The 12,398-nt window shown below is 39.9% G+C and overlaps 1 protein-coding gene across 5 annotated transcripts in view; it reads left to right on the top strand.

The window, feature by feature from the left end:
- Window positions 1–699: 699 nt before the first annotated feature.
- LOC307130469 (NACHT, LRR and PYD domains-containing protein 3-like) overlaps window positions 700–12,398 on the top strand; it is a 40,615-nt gene continuing 28,916 nt past the window's right edge. Inside the window, exons 1-8 of one of the 5 annotated variants that reach the window (XM_079823464.1) lie at window positions 700–905; window positions 1,903–1,999; window positions 2,143–2,256; window positions 2,715–2,828; window positions 3,089–3,184; window positions 3,391–4,892; window positions 5,064–5,118; window positions 7,998–8,069. In XM_079823464.1, coding sequence (XP_079679590.1) covers window positions 1,950–1,999; window positions 2,143–2,256; window positions 2,715–2,828; window positions 3,089–3,184; window positions 3,391–4,892; window positions 5,064–5,118; window positions 7,998–8,069 — 2,003 coding nt within the window. In that variant the 5' untranslated portion in view covers window positions 700–905; window positions 1,903–1,949. Of the gene's footprint in view, window positions 906–1,017; window positions 1,290–1,853; window positions 2,000–2,142; window positions 2,257–2,714; window positions 2,829–3,088; window positions 3,185–3,390; window positions 5,119–7,997; window positions 8,070–12,398 lie in introns of those variants that run through there. The other 4 variants (XM_079823460.1, XM_079823461.1, XM_079823462.1 and 1 more) reach the window with 4 other exon arrangements.

The following is a 12,398-nucleotide window of genomic DNA, read 5'->3' as shown; positions in this document are numbered from 1 at the left end:
AGCTCATCATTCTGAGCAAGGGATGGGCATAAGTATAAATATATTTGTTTTTCATCTATGTAACATTTTACAGCAATACAAAGAGCAATGTGGAACATTTGACCTTTTATTTGTTCACCAGTTTTTTTGCACCATTTTTATTTTTTTATTTTTTTTTTTACAATTGTGCACTTGTGATTTTTCTAGAGTAACTTTTGATGCTGAATTCTATACTAACCAAATGTATAGTAGTATTTTTGCCATTGATTATGAATATAGCCAAGAGAAATGAAAGACCAAACTGAACAAATGAAGGCAAGGATGAACAAATAAAAAGATTGAATGCATGAGCCAAAGAGAACAAAAACAAATTAACAAGGAAAAAAAAACTTTTTTTTTTACAAACTTAAGAGAAGAGGAAGAAAAACAAAATTAAATCAACCAAAGAATATAAAATAACAACAAAAATAGCAGAATATTTTCAAGAATAGTTATAAAAAAGAATGAAAAATTACAAAAGAGCAAAACTATTGACAGAAGAAAAAATAAGAACAAACCAACAAGAACAAAATTACGAGAAAAAAAAAACAGAAACGACGCGAGTACTTGAGGAAAAAAACGATTTTATCACTTTATTCACAAAATATTAATCACCAACGCGTCAACACAACACGCATGCGCCGTGGTGCTCTTGTGAACGCGCCTCTCTGTTTACCCTCTGCCTCTCTCTCGTCACAAATGTAAAGTGAAAGTAAGTTAGAGTTCTCTTGTCGCCATTTTAAGCAGGAAAGCACGAACACGATACTGACAAAAACAGAGTGTTTAATAGACAGGTTTGTGGAAGTTTAATCAGGAATGTCCGTGTATGTTTATGATGTTAAAGCTGGAGGATTTGAGAAGCTGTATCTTGTAAAAGTTGGATCGAGGTGAGTGTTCATGTGTGTGACTTCATCATATTAATATGAATCTCTGGAGGACATTTTGAGTGATTGTTTGTTTGATATGAAATCTTTAATGAAGGGTTTCTTTCTCTTCAAGGTTTCTTTAGTGTTTGGTGATGTCTGTGGTTCTTCAGAGGTTTATCATCAGATGTGTTGTATTGGTCATTTCACGCGTTTGTTGGGTTTTGTCGGATCTGCGTCTGCTGGCGTTGGTCGGGTTTGTTTTCCAGCGCCGCTCAGACATTGGGCAGTGGCCAAACCAGCCGCTATAAGGGCTTGAGGATCATCTTAATGTTGAGGAACAAACCTTTTACAATCATATTGCAAATACAGTTGTTAGGCTTTAGTGCTGATCATGTTGTTGTACTTGTATGCTTCCAAAAAGTTGATTCTGCGGTTATTTGATCTAATATTTAATGTTTTTTTGAGAAGTTGTAGATTTAGGTAGCAAATATATTTTGAGACAAAGGGCTTGTTAATGATTTTCAGTTTTGTTCAAAGTAAATAAAGCAACAGTTTTTCAATTACAGAAGATTATGTAATATATGGTATTTGGAGCAAAAGGCACAATAATTAACATGATAATAAACAGCGACTGACTTTACCATTTGTTTACATGACATGACTAGATTCAGATGAGAAATATCATATATCAAGTTGGGTGTCCACCTTAGAGATAATAATCATGTATTAACTCTTGTTTCACAAAGTTTGTAGCCTAATATTTTCTGTTTGTTTTGATAAATTAAATGACAAAATCAGTGTGTGTGTGTGTGTGTGTGTGTGTGTGTGTGTGTGTGTGTGTGTGTGTGTGTGTGTGTGTGTGTGTGTGTGTGTGTGTGTGTGTGTGTGTGTGTGTGAATAGGCCCTATGACTGAGCTTGAGTTCACACAGTCACGTGATCCTTTCCTCACACACTCCAGATGTGTTCAGATAAATCATGAAGGTTGTTTAATTTAGTGTGTGATGTTTGTTCATTCAGAGTCAGTGGAGGAGATCAAACTCATCAGATTCTCCTGCAGCTTCATCATGGCTGATCCACAAGGATCCACAGATGGAGATTTCTCTCCAGGATGCAGGTACTTTCAACACACACTGTTCAATATTGTGTTACATCACAGAAAAAGATCACATACACTCACACACAGATTTTTTTTGGTTCCTCTCATAAAGAATGATCACAGTAATCTAAAGGATTAAACTGAATGTGTCTCTGTTCCAGTTCAGTCCAGCAGAAGAGCTCAAACCCAGAGTCCAGCTGTGTGTCTATGAAGAGTAACCGGTCTATGGATCACCCAATAGTGTTTAAGAGTGGAGACAAACGGCCTGATCTCAGGTATATCATCTCTATAAAAGTTATGCTTATGGTATTTGATTTTTTATGAAATTGGTAGGGATGTATAGTAGACTTTAATGCAAGTACAATATGATATAACACACGATTTTGTAACAGCAAAGACTGCGATTACAGTCTGGTCATGTGACACGCGAGAGTAAGCGGTTTTCAGAAGAAGACATAAATTGGAAATGCTAAATCCTCTTGATAACGATAGCTGATGCATTTGACAATATCTCTGGATGCACGATATCCTGGTCTATCAGTGTAACCCGGCACAGGTTTATCAGCATATTTCACACGTATAGTATGATCAGTCGAGTCACAGCTGGACGATCACACCGTATACTTCTAACTTTTTATCTGACTAAGTTTTAACTTCGATACTTAATGTCTCTGATCATATTGGATGAACTCATTCATTCAAAGGATTAAACTGAATCTGTTCTCTGTTCCAGTTCAGTTCAGCAGAAGAGCTCAAACCCAGAGTCCAGCTGTGTGTCTATGAAGAGTGACTGGTCTATGGAGCCGCCAATAGCGTTTAAGAGTGGAGACACACGGCCTGATCTCAGGTATATCATCTCTATAACAGTTATGCTTATAGTATTTGATTTTTATGAAGTTGTTATTAATATACAGCAGTGTAATGAGTTCAGATCCTGTAAGTTTCAGTCTATTAATGATGATCATTGTGCTCTTGTGTAAAGCTCTATGTATTGTATTGTTAATACATTCACACACTGTAAAAGCTGTTGGTCTGTTACTCAGTTAATGACACAATTACATCAATATCAGTGTGTCTGATTCTTTACCCTCTTCATTCTGATTTAAGGTCAAATCTTCAATCCAGACCAGTTAAAAACAAAACTGTGTTCACGCCTGTGATTCAACCACAAGACTTTAATGAAAGCATGTGTCCTGGTTTCAGGTAAAATGTGGGACTTTTGTTGTTGTTTAATTTTAGGAGCTGCAATGACCTCACACATCACTCAAACACATGATTAATGATTGAAACATTTCAGAAACCGTATGATGTTCTGTGTCCCATAATACAGCAAACAAATCATCCATTTTGTGATCTATGGCTATTTACTTCTCTAACTTGTGTAATAATGTGTTATTTTAATCTCACAGCCATGACTCTAAACCTGCTGAAGTCCTCGACACATTGAGATCAAATCTGAGGAAGAAGTTTGAGTGTGTGTGTGAGGGAATATCAAAGCAGGGAAACCCAACACTCCTGAATGAGATCTACACAGAGCTCTACATCACAGAGAGTGAAAGTGGAGAGATCAATAATGAGCATGAGGTGAGACAGATTGAGACACAGTCCAGGAGAGCAGAAACAGAGGACACACCGATCAAATGCAGTGACATCTTTAGACCTTTACCTGGACAAGACAAACCCATCAGAACTGTGCTGACAAAGGGAGTCGCTGGCATTGGAAAAACAGTCTCTGTGCAGAAGTTCATCCTGGACTGGGCTGAAGGGAAACAGAATCAGGACGTCCAGCTCATATTTCCACTTCCTTTCAGAGAGCTCAACTTGATGAAGGACCAAACACTCAGTCTTTCAGATCTTCTTCATTTCTTTTTCCCTGAAACCAAAGAGATGGAAATATCCAGTGATAAGTATAAAGTGTCCTTCATCTTTGATGGTCTGGATGAGTGTCGTCTGTCTCTGGATTTTCAGAGCGATGTGAGGTTGTGTGATGTGACTGAATCAGCCTCAGTGGACGAGCTGCTGACGAACCTCATTGCGGGGAATCTGCTTCCCTCTGCTCTCATCTGGATCACCTCCAGACCCGCAGCAGCTGATCTCGTCCCCTCTGAGTGTGTCCATCGAGTGACAGAGGTACGAGGCTTCAGTGACCCACAGAAGCAGGAATACTTCAGGAAGAGAATCAGTGATCAGAGTCTGGCCGACAGGATCATCTCACACCTGAAGTCATCAAGGAGCCTCTTTATTATGTGTCACATCCCAGTTTTCTGCTGGATCTCAGCCACTGTTCTGGAGAAGATGTTGAGTGGAGCAGAGACTGGAGAGATTCCCAAGACTCTCACTCAGATGTACACACACTTCCTGCTCCTTCAGACCAACATCAAACATGAGAAGGACTATGAGAAGAAAGTGAAAGATGAAGAGATGATGGTCAAACTGGGGAAACTGGCGTATCAGCAGCTTGTGAAAGGACACCTGATCTTCTATGAGGAAGACCTGAGAGAGTGTGGCATTGATGTGACAGAAGCATCAGTGTACTCAGGATTGTGCACTCAGATCTTCAGAGAGGAGTTGGGCTTGTATCAGGGGAAAGTCTTCTGCTTTGTTCATCTGAGCATTCAGGAACATCTAGCGGCTCTATATGTGCATCTCTCCTTTATAAACAAGAACATCAATGTGTTTGACCAGATTACCAAACCAACTAATGGAGACACAGCTTCACTGTCTGATCTCCATCAGAGAGCTGTGGATGAGGCTTTAGACAGTAAAAATGGGCATCTGGACCTTTTCCTTCGTTTCCTTCTGGGTCTGTCAGTGGAGTCTAATCAGAGTCTCTTACAAGAACTAAAGACACAGACAGGAAACAGCTCTCGCAACAATGAGGAAACAGTGGACTATATTAAAGAAAAGATCAGTGAGAATCCCTCTCCAGATAAATACATCAATCTGTTTCACTGTCTGAATGAACTGGGGGATCTTTCACTAGTGAACGAAGCTCAACCTCATATGAGCTCTAGAGGATTATGTGCTGTGAAACTCTCCTCATCTCAGTGGTCAGCTTTAGTTTTTGTGTTGTTGTCCTCAGAGCAGACGATGCAGGAGTTTCACCTGAGCAGATTAATTGGAGACAGAAATGATGAGTAAGTAACACTGAGTTCAATCATTAGAGTCTAAAACATTATGAACAGAGACACACAGATCAGAGGTGTTTAAATCACGGACACAGATTGATTTCTGGGATATTGATCATAATTTGCGGGTGTTTCTCAAACGGAGGCTGTGTCCTAGTAAGGCTGCAGATCTCGACGGCCACGTCATCAAGCGCCTCTGAAGGCCGTCTCAGTTTGAAGGATCCTTTGACGGCCTTCGTTTCGCATCTTTAATTCAGCTCAATCACCCACAATCCTTTGCACACATTCATGAAAAAGACCTGCTGGAGAATGAGCTGAGCTTATCTGAGCTCATTATGAAATGTAAGACACAAATAATGTTTTCAGAGATGAAGGCACACGTGTTATCTTTAGTTTTGGTGTAAATGAATCTCTCGACACTAAACTGCCAATAATGAGCCACTGGAGACACAGACGGCTGGCATTCACAGCATTGCATTCATAGAAGAGCCAGTTAATATAAAGATCTTTAATACAAAGTATTTTTCCCAAATGGAGATTGAACAGTATTTTGGTGGCGTGACCGTGGGGGCGGGAACACGTGTGCCGTAGCCATGAGCCCTTACTAGAGCGTCTCCTAGTGTTTAATGCTGAGGAGGACTGGAGTCTACAAGCCTCAGAAGGACTGGACTAGGAAAGACACAACCTCACTAGGATGCAGCCGTCCGTTTGAGACGCTCCCAATATCAATATGAGGGAGACTCCTGGAACTTCCCGGAGAGCTGGGATGTCTGATTATGGGAGTGAATCCGCTAAACTATTGATCTGAGTCACTCCTGAGATTGTGATGATTGACACAGTGATCACCATAGCAACGGACGGGACAGTAAATCTGATGTCATCATAGATCTGAGCACTGAGTGTTGTGTGTAAATGCAGACTAATAGACCGACAGAAACACTGACCAGAGAAAGAAACATCAGATCTGTGTCCGTTATAAACCAGTTTAATTAAAACTATATTTGAGGGTATTTAATGTAGGGCTGTATCGATACACTAATCTCACGATACGATACGATACACGATATTCAGCTCACGATACGATATATATCACGATATTCAGCCAACGATACGATTCGATTCGATATAATTCTATACACTTACATCATTTTCTGAAAGATTTAAAGGGGACAGAGTGACTTTGGTGACATCTTGTGAGTGTTTCATTTACTTGGATTGAATTAACTGAACTGAAAACTAAAATCATCAATTACACAATATATGTCTCTGAAGGGACAGAGAGTCTACAGCTTGCAAATGCTGGACAAAATGAATCAAAGATGTGTTGAGAAAATAAGTTCCATTTATTGAAACAGTGCAAACTTAATTAACAATGGAGTTTTAAAAATTGCAGCAAGTGGCCTGTTCTGAACAGTTTCTTTGACAGCTTTTTTAGCTTGACACTGACATTTGGTGGTATTTCCAGAGTATTTCACGTTTTTGTCACACAGCTTGCAAACCAACCGCGATGCTTTGTCTAAGTCAAGGGTCTCCAACCTTTTTTCATTTGAGAGCTACTTTTTAAAAAAGAAAGTCAAAGAGAGCTACTCATGTTATATAATACTTAAAACTCTTAAATAATGCATCATAATTCTCATATTAACAACTATCCAAACTGTTTTACACCTGAAAGAGTGTAGTAGTAGTTCCAGTAGTCGGTACAATACCACTATTTTTTTTTTAAATAAATGTTTTATTATATATGATGATAATCATAAGTAAATAATACATAAACATGTAAAGGCTGTATGCTGTTTAAAAGTAAACATTGTTTATAAATGAAAGATCAAGTGAAAAATAAGCAACCATTAATAATTATATAATTAGTATTATTTATTTCATAATTATTATTATTAGTAGAGACGTATTATTATTACATAGAGACGTAGCTAAATTTACTGTAGGCTACAATCTGTAGTCAATCTCTTCACGTTAAACCGAACTTTTATTTTGACGGGTTGCCGTGATTACCAGTGTGTGTGTTCATGATGATATGACAGTGGGTGCGCGTCTCAGTCATTCAGCTCCCTAGTTCAGTCAGGGCTCAGATCAGGGATCAGCCCATTGACTCATGTCCTGATCAGTGCCCTGACTACTGAACCAGGAGCAGAATGAGACGCAGCCAGTTTTCTCAAATGAAACGGCAAATTCTCATGAAGTGACGGTTTATGCGTTCGTGTCGGAGCGAGTGCGCGCGCGGCGCTCGTCATCCACACAGACGCAGAACATGCAGGAGTAATATTTAAATCGTATTTTGCAGTTTATTATTTACAGACACTAGTATATATTCGGCTTCAGTCTGGAGCCCTGCGCTTAAATGAACACGGAAGCGACTGAACGCAGCTGCTATGGTGAGCTATTTTTAGAACAGACCCGCGGGCGACTCGTGTTGTTGACCCCTGAGTCTAAGTCATCGCTTTCCTTCTTCTTTTTAAACCCAAAGTGCTCCCACACATCTGCTTTTAAGCATGAAGGCGCTGGATTTATATTCGCCGCCATTTTTTTTTAATCTCCTCGCTCTGACTCCGTAAACAAGAAGAGGTAACTTAGACGTCGGCATTTTGGTAAAGTTAGTAGTAACGTTACGGGTAACTTGCTCTACAGCGACACTAGCGGCTGGCTGACCAAATCGCTCTTCCTGCAACGCAAATGGGGGTAAACACAGGGATTTGAATGGGACTTATGTATCGATACTCGCGGCTTAAAAATCGATACTTTCTTGGGAGAAAAAATATCGATTTATATCGCAGAATCGATAAAATTGCCCAGCCCTAATTTAATGTATTATTTACTCCTGATATTATTATCATCATCATTAATAATGAACTTATTGTTTTATGTTCTAACAGTGTCTCAGTAAACACAGGAGATGAAGTTCTTCAGAAGCTGCTGCCTGTGGTTTCAGCAACTAGATCAGCTGAGTAAGTCACACTGAGAACAATCATCACTGCTAAAACATTATAACAATTCACTGAAACATGAGAAATTAATGCTTTAATAACAAATATGAGTTATGGGTGTAAAGATTTATAGTTGATTGTTTAATTTAATATAAATGTTAATACATTAGTGAGACCAAATCAGTGTTTCAGAGAATTTAATAATTTAATTTATTCATAAAGTAACAAAATGGTGCCATTGTTTAGTCACTGGTGTCACTTCTTTGGAAATATTAAAGGTTTTTATGAAATATTATTTCTCAGTTATTCCAGCACACGTAGTCAGAGTTACAGAAAAATAATGATAATGCAACAAATAAGGAGATTATTTTATCTGTTGTTTATTTATTGATGTCCGTTCATTGGCTATAAATATGAAAATATTTTTTTAAAATATCAATGAAAGAGAAAAAAGAAAATATGAGCCGAGAACAGCTTCGAAACGACTGCACTGTGTGTGTGTTTGTGTGTGTGTGTGTGTGTGTGAGTGTGTTTGTGTTCTGCTCTTTGCTCCGTGTGTGTGTGTGTGCTGCGCTCTCTGCTCTGTGTGTGTGTGTGTGTGTGTGTGTGTGTGTGAGTGTGTGTGTGTTCTGCTCTTTGCTCCGTGTGTGTGTGTGCTGCGCTCTCTGCTGTGTGTGTGTGTGTGTGTGTGTGTGTTTGTGTGTGTGTGTTTGTGTGTGTGTGTTTGTGTGTGTGTGTTTGTGTGTGTGTGTGTGTGTGTGTGTGTGTGAGTGTGTTTGTGTTCTGCTCTTTGCTCCGTGTGTGTGTGTGCTGCGCTCTCTGCTCTGTGTGTGTTTGTTTGTGTGTGTTTGTGTGTGTGTGTGTGTGTGTGTGTGTGTGCTGCGCTCTCTGCTCTGCTCTGTGTGTGTGTGTGTGTGTGTGTGTGTGCTGCGCTCTCTGCTCTGTGTGTGTGTGTGTGTGTGTGTGTGTGTGTGCTGCGCTCTCTGCTCTGCTCTGCTCTGTGTGTGTGTGTGTGTGTGCTGCGCTCTCTGCTGTGCTCTGTGTGTGTGTGTGTGTGCTGCGCTCTCTGCTCCGTGTGTGTGTGTGTGTTCTGCGCTCTCTGCTCCGTGTGTGTGTGTGTGTGTGCTGCGCTCTCTGCTCCGTGTGTGTGTGGATCTACTGTGCTGTAATATGGTGTGTGTGTGTGTGTGTGTGTGTTTGTGGCTCTACTGTGCTGTAATATGGTGTGTGTGTGTGTGTGTGTGTGTGGCTCTACTGTGCTGTAATGTGTCTGTGTGTGTGTGTGGCTCTACTGTGCTGTAATATGGTGTGTGTGTGTGTGGCTCTACTGTGCTGTAATATGGGGTGTGAGTGTGTGTGTGTAGCTCTACTGTGCTGTAATATGGTGTGTGTGTGTGTGTGTGTGGCTCTACTGTGCTGTAATGTGTCTGTGTGTGTGTGTGTGGCTCTACTGTGCTGTAATGTGTCTGTGTGTGTGTGTGGCTCTACTGTGCTGTAATATGGGGTGTGAGTGTGTGTGTGTAGCTCTACTGTGCTGTAATATGGTGTGTGTGTGTGTGTGTGTGTGTGTGTGTGTGTAGCTCTACTGTGCTGTAATATGGTGTGTGTGTGTGTGTGTGTGTGTGTGTGTGTGTGTGTAGCTCTACTGTGCTGTAATATGGGGTGTGAGTGTGTGTGTGTAGCTCTACTGTGCTGTAATATGGTGTGTGTGTGTGTGGCTCTACTGTGCTGTAATATGGGGTGTGAGTGTGTGTGTGTGTGTAGCTCTACTGTGCTGTAATATGGTGTGTGTGTGTGTAGCTCTACTGTGCTGTAATATGGTGTGTGTGTGTGTGTGTGTGTGTGTAGCTCTACTGTGCTGTAATAGGGTGTGTGTGTGTGGCTCTACTGTGCTGTAATATGGTGTGTGTGTGTGTGTGTGTGTGTGTGTGTGTGTGTGTGTGTGTGTGTGGGGCTCTACTGTGCTGTAATATGGTGTGTGTGTGTGTGTAGCTCTACTGTGCTGTAATATGGTGTGTGTGTGTGTAGATCTACTGTGCTGTAATATGGTGTGTGTGTGTGTGTGTAACTCTACTAGAGCCCGACCGATATATTGGCGGACCGATATTAGGCAGTTTCCAAACTATCGGTATCAGCATTTATGATGGCCGATAAATGAATATATAAAAATAAAAAAACAACGGAGGAAACGCTGCTCAACCACATTATGAGTGTTGGCGTTTCATAGTTTGTCCACCAGAGGGCGCTCTACAGCGTGCAGATTAGCAACACATTAGCTGATCCAGCTGAGCTGAGTCACGCCCATTTCACACATACTCCGTTTGCAGTGCGTATGCGGTGCGTATTTTTTTCCGTACCCATGTTAACGGATTACAGCTTTCACACTGCGCGCGGATGCTGTCCGTCAGTCCGTTCCAGGTGCGTTGCGTCTGCAGCAGTCCGGCGATCGTTTCCGTACCGAGTCTATTTTTTGCTGTGCTGCACTGCGGAATTAAAGTGACAGCACATTGTTCGCTTTAAAATAAACATGTACAGACACGAAAATCTAGTAATTTTACCACAGATGTATATAATTTAAAATATACTCTGTTTCAAAGTCAACACATGGCTTTTTTTTCTCGGGTAAAGCAAGGAAACGACACCTTACCTGGCATTTAGGTTAAAAAAATTGAAATAATGAAGAGCACGTACGTTCCTGGAGGTGGAAAAACAAAGGTCTTTATGACCTGCTTTTAAAAGGGTTTAAAAACGAAAGAGAAGACGAGAGTCGACTGTTTATATTGTAAGTTTCTAATTTAAAATGTTTATAGGCTATAAGTTATATTTCAATGTTTTTTCGCGGATCAGTTGCGCGCTGCAAACGCAGCATATATGAAAGCACAACAGCGCGTGCTGCTCCTGCACCGCATACGCACCGCAACACGCACCGCATACGCACCGCAACACGCACCGCATACGCACTGCAGACGGAGTATGTGTGAAACGGGCGTCATGCTGCGCGCCGCGAACATTGCATTCACAACAGATCATCCATGAAGTGCATGGTAAGGTGGCAACTGTCACGAGACATACATTGCTTGAATAACAATTAAAAGAACATCCCCATCAGTTTTCTTACCTCAAATAAGCATGACAAAATTCGTGACTGCCAAGCAGGGCCGTGCAGAGAGTTCGTCAGGGGCAGGGGCTCAAATGTAAAAAAGGGGCAATATGTAAATATATATATATATATATAATATATAATAATATTTATACATAACATATATATATATATATATATATATATGTTTATATATCCTTAAGCTCATCAAGCCTACATTTATTTTATCAAAAATACAGAAAAAAAACAGTAGCCTAATATTGTGAAATATTATTACATTGTGTTCTTTTTAACTTTTTATTAATCAAAGAATCTTGAAAAGAGTATCACAGTTTCCACCATTGACATTAAATCCTCATATTAGAATGATTTCTGAATGATCATGTGACACTGAAGAGTGGAGTAATGATGCTGAAAATACATCTGTGATCACAGGAATAAATTATATTTTAAATTATATTAAAATAGAAAACCATTATTTTAATATATTTCGCAATATTGCAGTTTTTATCAAATAAATACAGGCTTGATGAACATAAGAGACTTATTTCATAATGCTGCATAATATTCAAAAATAGTATAATAAAGTCCTTTCACGTAACCATTTCGCCAGTCTACACTTCACATAGCCTAATAGGCCTGTAGGTGCCAGTGGCACTTGGGTTTTGTTAACTTTGATAGTTTCATGAAATAGTAAATTATGTATCAATATAGGCTACATAAATACAAGTGAAATTAACACTACTTACCATTAATACGACTTTTGATGCTGTGGTTTTGTGCAGGAATTTGTTTGTTGTCTGTTAAAATCCATTTTGTCAGTGATGCAATTTATAAAATGAGCCAAACCGCAGGAAATTGTTCCACAAACGTTAGTTTGTCTGTCCATGTAATTTTCAACCGATTTATGAATAAGAACAGAAAATTACCGCTTCACATCGCCCAATGGAATTTGAACTTGCTTTGCCAGATCACGATTGGTTGGTGTAAAGCCTATACATGACAAACGGGCATTGGTGAATTGTGTAATACTTTAAAATATATAGCTAATAATATATAGCTTTGTAATTAAATCAACACATTAGCTCTGATTATGGATGAAAAAAAAATATTGGTTTACTTTTTTCCCGTGAGGCCACACACTCTCTGAAAGGACCATATTTGGCTCGAGAGCCGTTTCCGAACAGTGGAAAATCAGCTGTCAATCAAAACGCACGCGACCCATAGCAACGCGTTACGGCAACGCCTCA

The sequence above is a fragment of the Gobio gobio genome (assembly GCF_949357685.1).
Source record: "Gobio gobio genome assembly, chromosome: 8".
NCBI lineage: Eukaryota > Metazoa > Chordata > Actinopteri > Cypriniformes > Gobionidae > Gobio > Gobio gobio.
Note: the sequence above shows the minus strand (reverse complement) of the source record. Positions and strands in the feature narration are given on the sequence as shown.